At 31.3% G+C, this 15,195-nt stretch overlaps 2 protein-coding genes across 5 annotated transcripts; one reads left to right on the forward strand and one right to left on the reverse strand.

Moving 5' to 3' along the window:
* Nucleotides 1–956: 956 nt before the first annotated feature.
* LOC108338415 (uncharacterized) lies at nt 957–4,477 on the forward strand. 3 transcript variants are annotated; one of them, XM_052880461.1, is made up of 3 exons: nt 957–1,135; nt 1,204–1,384; nt 2,471–4,477. In XM_052880461.1, exon 3 carries the CDS (start codon nt 2,481–2,483, stop codon nt 4,416–4,418), a length of 1,938 nt encoding a protein of 645 aa, XP_052736421.1. In that variant the 5' UTR covers nt 957–1,135; nt 1,204–1,384; nt 2,471–2,480; the 3' UTR covers nt 4,419–4,477. The 3 variants fall into 3 exon arrangements, with proteins under 3 accessions (XP_052736421.1, XP_052736420.1, XP_017430770.1); XM_052880460.1 differs by having other exon boundaries at nt 1,204–1,284; XM_017575281.2 differs by lacking the exon at nt 1,204–1,384.
* A 5,476-nt stretch (nt 4,478–9,953) lies between these two features.
* On the reverse strand, nt 9,954–12,663 carry LOC108336215 (probable E3 ubiquitin-protein ligase RHC1A). 2 transcript variants are annotated; one of them, XM_017572570.2, is made up of 2 exons: nt 12,454–12,663; nt 9,954–11,231 (listed from the first exon to the last, which is right to left on the reverse strand). In XM_017572570.2, the coding sequence occupies exon 2, from the start codon at nt 11,192–11,194 to the stop codon at nt 10,181–10,183; it is 1,014 nt and encodes a 337-aa protein (XP_017428059.1). In that variant the 5' UTR covers nt 11,195–11,231; nt 12,454–12,663; the 3' UTR covers nt 9,954–10,180. The 2 variants fall into 2 exon arrangements, with proteins under 2 accessions (XP_017428059.1, XP_017428058.1); XM_017572569.2 differs by having other exon boundaries at nt 12,392–12,662.
* Nucleotides 12,664–15,195: the final 2,532 nt, after the last annotated feature.

Below are 15,195 nucleotides of genomic sequence, written 5' to 3' on the forward strand. Positions count from 1 at the left end.
TATTTTATAGTATTTAAATTGTTTTGTAATTTTATTAATATATATATATATATATATAATAAAAACAGAAATTTAAATAAAAGGATAGAAGAAATTTAACATGGTTCTTCTTATATCATAAATACTCAATAAAAATATTATTATTTAGTATGCAATTTTTTTTGTTAATATGTAATTATTTCTGTTACAAACTGAAAATATTTATAATTTTTTCTAAATCATACTACAAATTATTCTCCTGGATCGAACAGTACAGAGTTATATTATGTAATTTTCTTTAGAGAAAACGGTAAATCTTGTATATTTATTTTCTAGAAAAGATTGTATTTTTTTCTATAAAAATTATAATACAGGAAATAAATTATCAATTTATTGTATACATAATTACTTCTTTATATAATATTTTTTTCTACTTTCATTAAAATCTATAATTTAATTATAATATTATTTGAATTTAAAATAAAAATATTAATACATATTTCTATTTAATTATCTATATAAAATTAAAATTAATAAAAATTAAAAACTAATTTTGGATATTATAAATATTCGGGAAAATAAAATTAACAATACCCTCTTTCCATTACAAAAAAATATATATAGCATGTGTCTTCTGAGAATATTCAGTTTTAATATTCAATTTTGTTGAGTTATGCAGAAAAGTGGAATATTTAACATTATTAGATTAGATTTTGAATTTAAAAATAAATAAATAAACAACTTCTTCTAAACCAATTTATTACAAGCAAGTTAAAAGATTTAGATAAAAAATATATAATTTATATAATAATAAATATATTATCATAAAGAGTTAAAACATTTAAAGAACTAGATTATTACAAAGAGTTAAAACATCTATTTTTTTAAGTTAAAAATATAAAATTTATGTAATAATAATACACACTGACATGTCTGTTTCCTTCCTTCTCTTTTATTTAGTGTTTTTTAATAATTTTGTTCTTTTATCATTTTCAGATCTTCAAAACCCTAATTCTGTCAAATTCAGTTTGAGCCTCGAAAAACCTATCTTTCTTTTCTCTGTCTGCATCTTCTCTTTAACCATTTCGCCATTCAGGGATCTCCCATCGTCGTTATCGTCATCATTGTCATCAAAGCTTTATCGCCGAAACCCTAGGTTTGTACTTTTTTTTCTTGGTATACTTTTTTTTCTTCACTTTTCTCTCCTTCAATCTCAAACTGCAGCTACGATCCTGTGTCGCCTCGTTTGTCGGGGAGCTAGTAGCCGCTTGCCTGGTTTAGAGCTTCGTGCAATCACGGAACTGGGTAATTCGGATTCCGCAGTTTTTCGTTCGTGGAATTTGGGAATTTTTGGTCTGTTTGGATTGTGAAGTGGGGATAAAGTGGATCCTCGAGAGGGAATAGCGTGAGACTCATGCTGATACTTCTTCGTTTGACCTTGATTGTAGTTTTTTAATTTTGAGTTAGCTGTGATTATAGGTTTCTTCGCGTTGAGTTCCCAGCTCTAGGCAACATGAATTTTCGTTGTTTAGATAGAGGTGTTACATATCAGTGTTAGAGGGAATTGTGGGGTTTGGTTGCTTATCCGAATTTGATTTTTTGTTCGGGGTGGGATGACCGTGTGAAAGTTGTGGAGTCTTTAGGCTTTTGTTTCAGTTTGACTACAAGCTTTGTTGTTTATTCGCATCTGAGTGTATTCTTAGAAGACCATTCTTTTTGTTTACTGTGTTGATTAATGCCGAAATGGAAGACAGGAGAGCATGAAATGTTGGTGTTTTGTCTTACAGTTAATTGCTTAAAACTTTGGGCATGATTGAAGGGCTGAACTTTGGGCAAAATGATTTTTGACTTTGTGATACTTACACTCAGTTTTGTCTTTTTAATATCTGTGTGAAAAACTAATAGTCAGTTATTTGCATTTTTCTGGTAGATTTAACTGAAACGTTCTCAATTTTGAAACCTAGCAATGCCTGTGCAGAGATAGATCTGGCTTTTTGCCCAGATGTGTAATTGTATAAATTTCTGCAGCTGCACTCGCATAGAGGAAGTTAGGAACAGTTGATGAAAGAACTATTGTGCGATTATATTCTGTTCACAAAATACATTGAGTGTACGGACAGGAAATCCTTCCTCTCCCTCTCCTCATTCCTTAAAACAGTTTTTTTCTAAAACTAAGTTAAAGGGAGACTATTTTGTGCTGTTTAATTTTATAACACGCCCTTATTGTTTTGACTTCTTTGCCTTCTCTTTTTGCCTCTGTTCATATGTTTTATTTTCCCCTTAGTAGTGCGTAGTGTGTTACTCAGAAGTGGCTGCTCGTTTGCCAAAGGATCTACTACACACATGATGTTCCTTATAAGTTATATGAAGAGACTTTTAGCTCTGGGGGGTAGTGAGAGTTTTTGTTTATCTTTGTTGATACATCTAATCCTGTATTTATTTGGTAGTCAGTTATAAAGCAATGCACAATAACTTTTTTTAAATGTTACAGGGCTATTGTAATGATGTCTCCTGCATCCCGATCCAAGTCTAAAGACAAAAAAACTAGCAAGGAAGCCCAGAAAGCTGCTGCAAAGCCTACAGGATCTGGTAATGCATCGGCTGCTGTTCCAGCCAGTGCATATAACCCCTTATTAGGAACATTCCATACACTGGACATTTCACCGACACCTACCTCACCTATACATGCTAATGGTCGTTTTCGGAACATAGATGAAACAGATGAGCATCCTGTCAACTCAGTGGTTGCTGGTGTTGAGTATGATTCTGTTTCTAACAATGGTAGTTGGTCTGGTGAGTCCGAAGAACATAAAGAGAAAAGTTCTAATGCCCCTGTTAGATCAGACTCGGTACCAGGAGCTGATAATGACAAACGAGAGAAAATACGCCAGAAAAATGAGAGGAAACATCAACGGCAGAAAGAAAGGCGAGCACAGGAATTGCATGAGCGGTGTACTGGTTATCTCATGTCGAGGAAACTGGAGGCACTTTCTCAGCAGCTTGTTGCAATGGGCTTTTCTCATGAAAGAGCAACAATGGCACTGATATTGAACGAAGGTAGGGTCGAGGAATCAGTAGCGTGGCTGTTTGAAGGTGGTGAAGAAGCAGATGGTAACAAGGATACAAACATACGTAGGGGCAATTTGAAAATTGACATATCAGATGAGCTAGCTCAGATTGCAGACATGGTAACCAGGTATGATTGCTCAAAACAGGAGGTTGAAAGAGCAGTTGTTAACTGTGACGGTGATCTTGATAAGGTTGCTGAAACCCTGAGAGAGTTGAAACTTGATCCCCCATCTGCTCCGCCAAAGCCAGAGGAAACAGGTGATCCTCTCATCAATAATAATGTTAAGCAGTCAGGAGTTGGAAGTCAGAGCTCAAGGCCACAAACAAAAGCTGTTCCTTTACCAAATCAACCTAAAAAAGATGACAAGGAATTTAACTATACAAAGGCTGCAATAACAATTGGAGTCCCTTCAGATTCCAGTAATAGAAATGTGCAACCTGTAAAGAGAATCCAACCTAAGTCTGAATGGGCTAAGCCCCAACAGGCTACTGTACCAGCTGATAAAAAGTGGCCAAGTTCAGGATCTAATTCTTCTGTTTCTTATTCCCTGCAATCACCTTTGCAAATATTAGCCCCGCCTGCTAAGTCTGAAGCACGTTATGTGCCTGTTGGAGGTGAGTTTAAGAACCTTCAACCTGTAGCATCCAGGGAACCATTAATCATGATGCAGTGGCCCCAAACTGTAAATGCAAAGCAAGTTCCAACCACAACTATGAGTTCATCGCCTCCTGGAATAGCTGCTACTTGGTATACAACTAACGGTCCAGATGCTGTGAGATCTAATGGTTTTTTATCCCATGCCCCGAGCACTAGAAGCCCCAGTCCAAACTACCTTAGTTCTAATCAAAGGTACCACCAACTTCAGTATCAACCTCAACAACAGTTTGCTGGTGGCAGCAGCAATTCAGTAGATCACCAAGCAACCTGCCAAGGGAATAGCAATTGGAATAGAGCAGGTGCATCCCCAACGCTTGCTGCTGCTACTTCTCTGGGACTCTTTTCCGGACTAGGATCAGCTGGTCAATCAGGGGCAACCTCTCCAGTTGACTGGAGCACTGGTGGGTCAATGCAGTTTGATTATACTAACATAGACTGGTCCTTGGATAGAAGTTTAGCTTCACCAAGGTCAAACGGTTCATGGCTAGGATTTTCACCATTTTCAAAGAGTAATACTCAGATGTATGACTCAAATGCTTCAGGAGTCGTTTCTCAATCATCAAATGGGAGTATTGTTCCCTTGCCTGGACTGCAAGATGGTGGAGTAGCTTCTTCTGAGACATCTGCTGGTTCCCGGGACTGGGGTTCTCCATTTGAAGGGAAAGATCTATTTAGTTTACCGAGACAGTTTGTTTCTTCTCCTACTCTGTAAAATGAGTGGAGAAAGTTGAATGAATAAAATGAAAAAAGACCCAAAAATGTGTGTGATTTGATGTTGGCTCTGATGATTCTACAGTTGATGAATGTTGGTGGTAAGCTCAGTGGGTGAACCATCCAAGAATATTTTGCATGCTTTTGCGCTCACATGCCAATTACACACTATTCAGTCACAGAAACATCACAGTTGACAATAATGGTCAGAGTGAGTGAGTGAGTGGATAATACTTAAAGCTAACCAAATTTATAAACTGGATACCGTTTTAAGTTAACCAAATGCCACAACCGTACTAGTCGTTGATGCGGAAATCTAAAATGAAGGCGTTATTGGGTAAAAAGTTACATCAATTTCGTTAAAAAGAGTGGAAGTTATAAACAATAGCTTGTTCTTAATTGTGAAAAATCACTATTCCAAACTGAAATTGCACACACAATCATACTCTCAACTCAAGTTATCTTATTTTTAGGGATGATAACGGTTTGGATTAGATATGCCTGTCTAAATTTTTAGGGATGATAACGGTTTGAATAAGATATGCCTTTGTCTAAAAAAATTCGTTTACGTTATTCTGGCATTTTTGTCGGTACTGTGTAAAAATGTCCTTTTTTTATATTCATATATAACTATGGATATTTTTATATTTTATATATTTTTTTAACTTTAAATACAATTATTTAAAAACGTCTTTAAAATAGAAACTTATATAAAATTCTTTTTAATTACAATTCAAATCAAATTATTTTACAAAATATTAATCTTAATAAATTTAGTCTTTTAAAATGTAAATTTTAAAAAAATTAATCTTCAATAAAATAACTTGGTTTAAACGTACAGTCAAATTTTAATTTATTCTCTTACAAATAATATTCCTTCTATTAATAATTTTATTTAAATCATTTGAATATAAAAGAATATTTAAATAGTGAGTTTTTTAGAGAGAATTATCCAAAAAAATATAAATCAATGGCACACGAGACCTAACATTACTTTTAATCTAAAATCTTAAAATAATAAATTTATAAATCCTCATTTTTATATAGTGTTTATTTTTTTCATTTTTATTTAATACGAAACTTAAACTCTTTTAGAATCTCAACCATCCATATTTCTAAGTTTTTCTTTTGTAAGTTTCTCTTTTTGATAAAAATAATTTGAAGTTAGATTTTATTTACTTTTGTACCGTTTAAGATGAAACTTTGAGATATGGATGAAATTTTGAGCTAACGGTGAATGAAAAAAGACACTGAATTCATGTTTCCAGCCAAAAGATTAACGTTAATTTTCTTAAAGAAATTGCTTTAACACGAATTACGTACAGTTTCCGATCCTGCGGAAAATGGTTTTCTTATTGTGAAAAATCTTGTTTCTCCCATCATTACTAAATTATATGAATGGATCCAATTGAACCTTTTCAATGGCGAGTTAGGAGGGACACCATAACTATCATACATAACTTCTCCTATGCAAAACCACTGTACGACGACATTGCTATTCCTTGTATTATTTTTCATCGAGTTTTTTAACTTCAATCTCTCTCTTTCTTTATAATATAAAGATTAATTTTTTTAATCATCAAAATATCCCTCAAAGTGCGTTTTGAGTTGGTGAAAGTGCGGTAAAAAAAAACATTTTCCTTTTCAATTTGATCAGAACAGTAGTGTATTTAACTTTTTCAGAACAGCAGTTTATGAGAGCAATTGTCTTGGCTGGTTCTTGAAAGAAAATTCTGATTTAAAAACAGGAAATGCTTACTAAGCCATTGTTTTCACATTGGACAGCAAAGTTGTTTCATATGTAACCTGTTTATGAAAACCAGTTTGTCTATCAGCATTGACTGTATCAGTATGATGCTAGTTTCTGGATTTCAACACTGCTTATCACAGACCACTCTTCATGGAAATACTAAGACATGCCCTTTGTTGTTAAGCATATTGGAGTGATGCTTCTCTCATGTGAAGCTTATATAGATATCACAATCTCTGTCATCCAAGTTTAAATGTGTATTATTATTTAATATCCATAGCTGCAAAACTTATGATTCTTTTCCCTTGATTTTGCTTATTTGTATGCACTGAAGCATTGCTTATTGCCATCATCATATCCCTCAAATGCAAATAAAAATCACAGGTGGGTGCTGTTTTCCCTGTAATTCCTGATAAGAAGCAGGCTTTTTAGCATCTGTAGTTACTTTACTTGCACTCTTTATTGATGTGGCAATGATCATGATTGTCATGAAGAATGTATAAGTGTTTGATTTTTTCTTTTTCTTTCATATCTTCTGCATAAAAGCTGACACTTAAATCTGATACAAACAATTTATGATTTACTGTGACCTATACTGCCTTGTTGTCAAGTAAATTGCAGACTTTGAAGGCTAGGAACTGACATGATTCTACTTCATTGTATATTTGAGCTATGAAATAGGATTCCAAGAATGTAAGTGAATCTCCCAACAAGACAGAACATACTCTGACACAAACTGACTTTAGTTTCACCACTTACATTGTTGGACTCAAAAACATTTTCTAAAGCCTTGAACTTGTGTAGGTATAGCTGAAATGTTCTACCTGCATGTGTTCATGTGCTGATTGCTCATTGTTTTCTTCATGACCATCATAATCCTTTTATACAACAAACATATGCAGCTCATAGTTATTTCTTGAAAAGTAGTTCTCAGTTTTTGTCACTGACAGTTCTATTGCTTTTTGGAGTTATTCCTGCTGCATTGTCCTTGTCAAATTGAACTCAAACTCATCTTTTTGAATTAAACCAGAGTTTGCAATAAAGAAATTTTTAATTTTCTAAATCAAAAGTAACCTTTTTGAAAAAGACAAAAACAGCCATGTGGGAGGAAACTATGAGACAGCTTGTGTGCATGCATGTTAGTTGTGTTTAATTAAAACATTTATTGTTCAAACAACAGTTCATAAATAGTTTATATAATAAAATTTTCTGTTTATTTATTTCTATTGCATTATTTATTATATGATGTCTTATTTTTCTTTTATCTGTCTCCATTTTTACCTTATCTGCAAAATCTTTCTGTCAGCACCTTTTCACTGCCAAAATCAAGATTTTAGTTTGAAATTCTACCACAGAAAAGATGCCATAAATGGTGGTAGTGAATCTGCTAGCTGTCAAATTGATTAGAGATCAAACACTCAAAATAATAATAAATAATAAACAAAGACAAATTAATGTGACAAGACATTTTGGTTTTACTTTATGCATTTTGGTTCATTCATAATAAAGTTTTGTCCAAGTTGGCAGCATCACAGTTGGCTCTATTTTGTCTGCAAGGTTTGAATTCTTGAACTTTTTTTCTCTAATATCCATATAATTAAAGCACACAAGGCTGTGTAGAGATTGGAAACTGTTCATTTTGCTTTCAATAATTATCCAAAGCCAAAAGTAGTACAAAAATATCTGATATGATAAAAAAGTAGTGGTTTGGTGGAGCCTCCATATGCTTCCTATATCTACTTTATTCAATGGCCAGTTCAAAAAATATGTAACTGTGACAGTAAACTGTGCAGTATGTATAGTAATCTAAGTTTTTGTTTAGTTTTTTCACTTGATGAGAAAGAAAAATAACGTAATTTGTGGGACTAGGAAATTGCAAAAAATAAGCAGTGGTAATAAAAAATTGTGTGTAGTTTCCAAAATTGGTATTGAAATGTGAGGCATGATGTTTGTTTGTATTAAGTGTGACAGATAAAGCTTTTTGAGGAAGAGAATGATGGTGCTTGTGACTCCTGGCATTGTAATTAATGTATGCATGCCAACATAGTCCCAACTTTTTGTCTTTCTGTGTACATTACAATATCACAAAACCATAGTTTAATTTTAATTTCTATTAGAGTGATAAAATTGAGAAAAAATATTAATTAAGAAATATATTGTGTGATAAAAGATGTGTGAGAAAAATTAAAAGTGAGAGGATGCTTATAATTTTGTTTAGCTTATTTATGTTTATTTTTGGCTAAATGTTTGATTTTATTTTATTTGAGTTTTAAATAAATATTTATAAATAATTTATATTTTTTATGGAACTGTTTTGGTTATGCGAAGCATTTTAGACAACGTGTGTAGTAAATGTAAATTGTATTTAATGAATGTATTTATGAAAAAAAGTTGAGGTTTCTTTTTGTTTAGTAAATTGTTAATTGTAGTTTCTTACCGTAAAATGAAAACTAAAAAGTATTTAGTCAAATACATTAAAATTTAAAAATAACGGCGAAGAGATAGGATAATGATGTTCTTATTTATTTTAATTTATTTAAAATAAACAAGAAAATTTTGGGCAACAAATGATAGTTATTTTTAATTTGGAGTTTTTTAGTGATTAATATATTGTACGTTTCAATGGTTTAGCTTTTATTTGTCTGAAATTACTTTGTTTGATTATAACATTAAACAACTAAATTATCTTGTATAAACTCTTCTTTGTTAAATATATATTTTGTTAATTTTATTTTATTGTTTACATATTTCTACTTTTATTGTTATTAACCCAAAAAAGAATCACAATCCATTGTACTCATGTTATTGCCATGTAAACAAAAAACAAGAAATTATGATATTCCTTTTTCCCCCTTTTTTTTGTTATCCTTTTTTTTACTTTAAGAATTACATTTAATATAAAAACATTTATTTTTCTCAAGTTTTAGTTTTGTAACGTTAATTAAATACGATATTTCTTAATTAAGCACACTATTAATTTTTTTCTTCTAATTGTGTTTTTATCCTTATAAATTTTTATAATTTTAAATATAATATATAAAAAGAATGTGGATAACAGTCATTTTAACTTGTATTTAAAACTTGAATGAAAAGATTAGACAAAACAAAAAATTATTAAAGAAAAACAAATACAAACAAGCATCACAAAGTTCCAACCCCCTTTAGAATTTGGCCCCCACTGATATTTTCTCCTTTTCTTTATCTATAAATTGACTGAATATAGTATCTTATCCTCAGTTTTATATAGCAAAGTTAAATAAACTTCTAATGGAGTACATATTACTTTTTCTGCATGCAAGGAGTGTTAGAATTATAGATATTTAGAGAGAAAAAATTACCATTTGTAAATGTAATCAAATTGTGAGAAGCATTCTAACGTAAATATCTGACGGACTAATTTGGATATACATCAGAGTCATGTCAATGGGTGCAATATTTGCTTAGTTTTTCTCAAAAATAAACCAAACAGAAACCTATTCATCATGGCATGCAAGCAAGGACTAACACATTCAGTAACAACTTGCAGAATTCCAACAAATTTCCAATTCTATTTTAGCTATAAAAATACTCACTAAAATACACATTCATTGACAACTCACTAAAATACAGCATAAAAAGAATCCAGAGAATCTGGACTTAAAACATTCTCAAAAGTGCATAAACTTGATGATGCAGTGATTTCATGAAGGAAATCTGATGTGGGTATAAGTTTCATCTAACAAACAAATTATCCTTGGCATTTTGTGCTTGCTGCCTAGACCCCGAAAGAAACCAAACAAACCCATAGCAGAAAGAAACAATCAAACTGCATAATGACAGATGAAACGTTGAAGTTTCAAAGAGATTCAACTGAACAGACAATTTCATGTACAAAGATTTTAAGAAGCCTCTATCTTATCTTCCTTACATAAGCTTAAGTTTGAAAAACAATCTTGATAAACTCTTGGCAATTTAAATTACAAGCATTATTAGACAGGAAATTATACTTATCCATGAGAAGAAACGGTTGACTTCTAGTGATCAAAAGGCCATCCACTATAACTCGTTCCATTATTCTGATCAGGAGTGGTTGAAGAGCTGCTTCCACCAGTCTCAGAATAATGACTATTGTTTGAGCTAGAAGAGGAGCGAAATGGCCATAAAAATGATAAGGGGTTTCTCCTTCCATGGTTCTGAGGGCTGCTGTTCTCCCTGCTCCTGGAGCTGCTGTCAGTGCCACTGCTGGTGCTGGCATTCCTTCCTCCAAAACTTCGAGCACTGCGGGAACTAACCTGTCCTTGAGGTGGCAACTCAACACGGCAAACAGGACACGAGTTATGCTGAACCAACCAAGGAACAATGCAGTCAGAATGGTAGATATGGTTGCATGGCATCTCTCTGGCTTCAGTGCCTAGTTCAAATTTATCTTTACAAACTGGACAGTGTGAATCCAAGCGAAGATGTGCCTGTGTTATCCTAATAGTAGGCATAGCATCGATCGAAGAACGTGCTGCCGGTGGTGGACCTCGCCTGTCATTCATGGTGAGTTGCTCAATGAGTTCTTCCAGTCCAGGACCCATAAAGTAATCACCAAAATCAACACGCCTAGGACCACCTCTTGGGCTGCCAGTGGCCAAGGAGAATCCAGGAACTTGACCATGAAATATTAAATAAGGACCAGAACTGAAAACACCCCAACTCTGTTCAGGAGCTGGGAAAGAACCCGACCTTGCTCTAACATCAAAGTTTGAGTTTCTTCCAGCCATTCTATGCCTCATGAAATTATCAACAGCATCCATAAGCCCGAATCTCTGGTCAGAACCTCTTTGCCCCATGAAAGCATGTATAGCATCAAAAAGGTCAGGCATTTGATGAAACTCTCCGGACTGTGATGAAGAATATGAATGCTGGGGTGCAGGTGCTGCTCCTCGCAACTCATCAAGTTCTTGTACAAAACCTCCATCACAGTAAGGACAGAGAGTGTCTCCCCCATCAAGCACAATTGGTTGTCTGCACGCATAACACCAGTGCGTTGCTCCACTTGACATCTTTTTATTTTTTAACAGGATTCTTTAATCTGTAAATCTGCACCAAAATTCAACGTTCTGTGTGAAAGACACCCTCATATTCAGATATGAATAACATTGATTTGATTACTCAAAACAATAGTTATAAAGTTGGAATCAGTAAACAAGATTCAATACACCAATTGACTATGCTAGTATTGATATGTAGGTCTAAACTGAATAACTTAGTAACTCACAGGAACAAATTATCCCAATTAAGCTAAAGGTGGTTAAAGCCAAGTCAACCATGCAGTACAAAGAAGCACAGTAAATTATGCTCACTAAAATTTGAACCAAGGACAAATCAAGAGTCAAGACTACTCTGAACAAAGAAGCTGTTCATCCAGAGTCATACATTCGGATCGAAACATTAAACACTTGAACAAATTTGATGAAAGAAAAGCTACCCACATATTCTTTGATTGTTTTTACAATCAACTGAAATTTATTGGGCTCAAGAAAGGATGATGGTCACAGCTTTTTATTGTCTTTCTCTCATAATGTGGCGATTTTCAATACATTTTAACCATAACTATATGATGTAATAGAAATTTAGTTGCAAATGCACCCAAATTTCACAACAATTTACAAATCACAAATTGCAATCATCAACACCAGATGCTAGAGATATCAGTGTAAAACTGCGCAAAACAACAATTGCAATAACAATCTGTTTTCATTGAGAAGTCATGCTTCCATCCATCAACACAACAAAGAATAGTTTAAGGAATCAGGTCCAACAGTAACAAGGGGGAAATGCTCGCATATCCATCATAATAGAAAAATTGAAATGAAATCAACGTTTTCCTAGAAGGATTTAGAAAATTATCAAAGATGAATAAAGGAATAACAAAATTCATCCATGATTCAAAGAGCACTTATCGTGAGAAACAGTAACAGTGGAGATAAAGCATACCTAAATCCCAAGTTAAAATTAAGAAGACAACAACAAACTTGTCAACAAAGAAGAGGTTTTTTTTCAAATGGGGATTCAATTTATCAATACCCAGTTACTCTAATGGCCAAATTAAGCTCGAATTTTACATAAACAATCAACCACAAAAAAAAAAAAGAGGTATAAACCCAAAAAAAATTGCATCAGTGCAGAAAGTTTCCGAATTCATCGTAGTGAAACTTATCAAAAGAAAAAAGAAGAAGCAAGAACTCAAAGGTTAGTACCTGAAGATTCGGAGTTTGAGGCAAAAGAGAGAGAAAGTAGGGAGAGGGAGAGAGAAGATGACCTTTTATGCTTCTGAAGTTGGTTCCACTGATGCAAAAGTCTTGATTTTACCACTTCAGAATTCGTGTTGTGACTCTTTCTTTTATACAATAAATTAAAGTAAAATTCTTAGTGGGAGAAAAGAAACATAGTGGAATTTCCAACACAAACTATCAGCAGTTTTCATGGAATAATTAATCAAACACGGCCATTTTTTTTACCGCGTTTGTTGCAGAATTGCAGTTACACGAGTTATCTTCTAAAACCTTTCGAATCTAATTTAAACACAACACGGAACTATTCTTTTGTGTGTTTTTTGGTGATCTCGTTTGATTTTGCAATCAATTTATAAACCTTTTTTGTTGCTAATATCATTTTAGAACATTCCTATTGCATTGTGAGTTCATTCTATGATTCTATCTTAAATTGAGGGTAACATTTTTGGCAAGACATCTTCCGTAGACACAAGTAACATAATTGTAAATCCTGTCTTTTAATACGAAATTATTTGTTACCTTATAATAATCTAACATGAATTTCTTTTGTGAGTTGAATTCGTTGAAAGTAAAAACTTTAAATGGTATAAAAAACTGTTTCATGTTTATTTTCTTTTTAAAATAATATAATTCTTGTTTATTTCAATTTTTTATTTTAATTAATATTTTCTTTTCAATACTGACAAGACAATTGAGTAAGGATTAACAAGGAACACAAAGAAAGTATCGTGCTAGCAAAATTTGTTTTAGAAACTTTAATCAAATAGAATAGCATATAATAAAATATGTTTCAGTTTATATACTATGATATGATATAATTTAGTTTCTTACAAACTTAAAATATTTTAAACACATTTTATTCTTAAATAATATTTAAATTTCTATATAATTAGTTTTTCTTTGAAAATCCAATAAAAAATTTCTTTAAATTAAGTGTCTATTAAATCAATATTTTTATGTTTTGGTTTAAATTCATGAAAAAAATATTCATTAATGTTTTGTCTTTAGTATTATATTATCCATTTTAATTAATTTTAAAATATTTGTATCAACCTGAATTCATCATAATAATCAATTGTAAGCGGATTAATGCATATCAATTTTTAATATGATTCATATTTTTTGACTTAATGTTTCTTAACTTAATACCATAAATTATTTGTGGATGATTTTGTTTCACAAATAAAAGAAAAAAATTGAAAGAAAATTCTGATAAGAAAAAGAAAAAAGTAAAAGAAACAAAAATATATAAAAAAAGAGAAAATATTTTATTAACGTTCAAAAATACTATAAGAAAATTTCTCTTAAAATATGACACTTGTTTCTACTCTTACTCCACTCCCACTCTTTTATTCTACAATCTACGCCAAATAAATATATTATCAGCCCAATATTTTTAATAATTACAAGGAAACGATAATATTTATAATATATACATAAATAGTATTTATATAATAAAATATAAAAGCATTTTCTATATTATTATATTGTTGGAATTGATCCGATTTACCGAATTTAAAATTCTCGAACATGTTACCAACTCAATTTTAATTGAATATACGCAACAAAAAGAAGAAGAAGCTATTTTAACCCCAACACAAAAGAAAATCAAGCTGGATATGTACACTCTTAAAATACAAATATATAATTCTGCAGTTAAAAAAACAAAAGGAAAAGAAATATAGTATTAATAAAAACTCGATTTTAATATTATTAGATTAACATTTTCTTTATTTCTCTATATATAATAAAATGGTACCTCCTATTACAATTTGAAGTTAAAAATTGACCTTCAAACCTTAATTAAAGAATTTAAATATTGAAGCATCTAAATTAACAATTTTTCAAACTAACAACCAAGAAGGAAATTATGAGTAATATACAAGAAAAATATAAAAATACAAATTATATTGTATATAAATCTAATTGTTAATAATAAGTTTAAACAAACCACCCTTAAAATCCAACATTGTAGAACTTAACCAAACAATTAATCATCAGGACAATTAATTTCAATGTTGAATAACTTAAGAAAAAAATATGATTATTAACAATTGAATCATAATTAGGTGGTTGTTAATATAGATTTGAGATAAGAAATAAAGTTATTACACATTATAAGTATTTGAATTGTTTAACTTTAATATTAAAGTATCTTCCTAACTATTTTAACAAACAGTTAAGTAAGATTTAAAGTAAAACAGAACTTTTAAATTTATTGAATGACTCTTTTTAGATTAAACATTGACATTGACTCTATAATAAAAAATTTCAATTTATTTGAATTTACCTAACAAACTTTTTGATACTTTTACCTTGTTATGGTTTGTTTTGGTTATTCTTATTCTCACCTTATTTTTCAACATAAAATACTAAGAAGGAAGAGACCTTTAAAAGATGTTAAAATAATAATTTAATATAAAAAATCAGATATTATAATGACAATAAATATGTTAGATCAAACTAATGTGTCAATAATGCATACTATATAGCATATTTTCTGTTTTTCTCTTTAAATAAATATCTGATTTAAGTTGTAAGTATCTCATAAATTTAAACATTTTTTGATGTACTTGTTTCTTTACTCTTTGATTTTACCTTCAATAAACTAATGTGACCATCATTTTTTATTTTTTTCATTTTCAACTAATTGTCCAATTTGTTTTTTTTTAATATTTTTAAATACATCAGTCAACTTACTGTAGGAAGTTGACCCACAAATTTAAGAAGATTGACTACTATTACTACGGTATAAGATTGAGTCTAAA

This window comes from Vigna angularis, chromosome 7 (genome assembly GCF_016808095.1).
Source record: "Vigna angularis cultivar LongXiaoDou No.4 chromosome 7, ASM1680809v1, whole genome shotgun sequence".
Taxonomy (NCBI): Eukaryota; Viridiplantae; Streptophyta; class Magnoliopsida; order Fabales; family Fabaceae; genus Vigna; species Vigna angularis.

Bases quoted from the DNA above. Each gene is read 5' to 3' on its own strand.
- LOC108338415 (XM_052880461.1), top strand. From the start codon at position 2,481: ATGATGTCTCCTGCATCCCGATCCAAGTCTAAAGACAAAAAAACTAGC.
- LOC108336215 (XM_017572570.2), bottom strand. From the start codon at position 11,194: ATGTCAAGTGGAGCAACGCACTGGTGTTATGCGTGCAGACAACCAATT.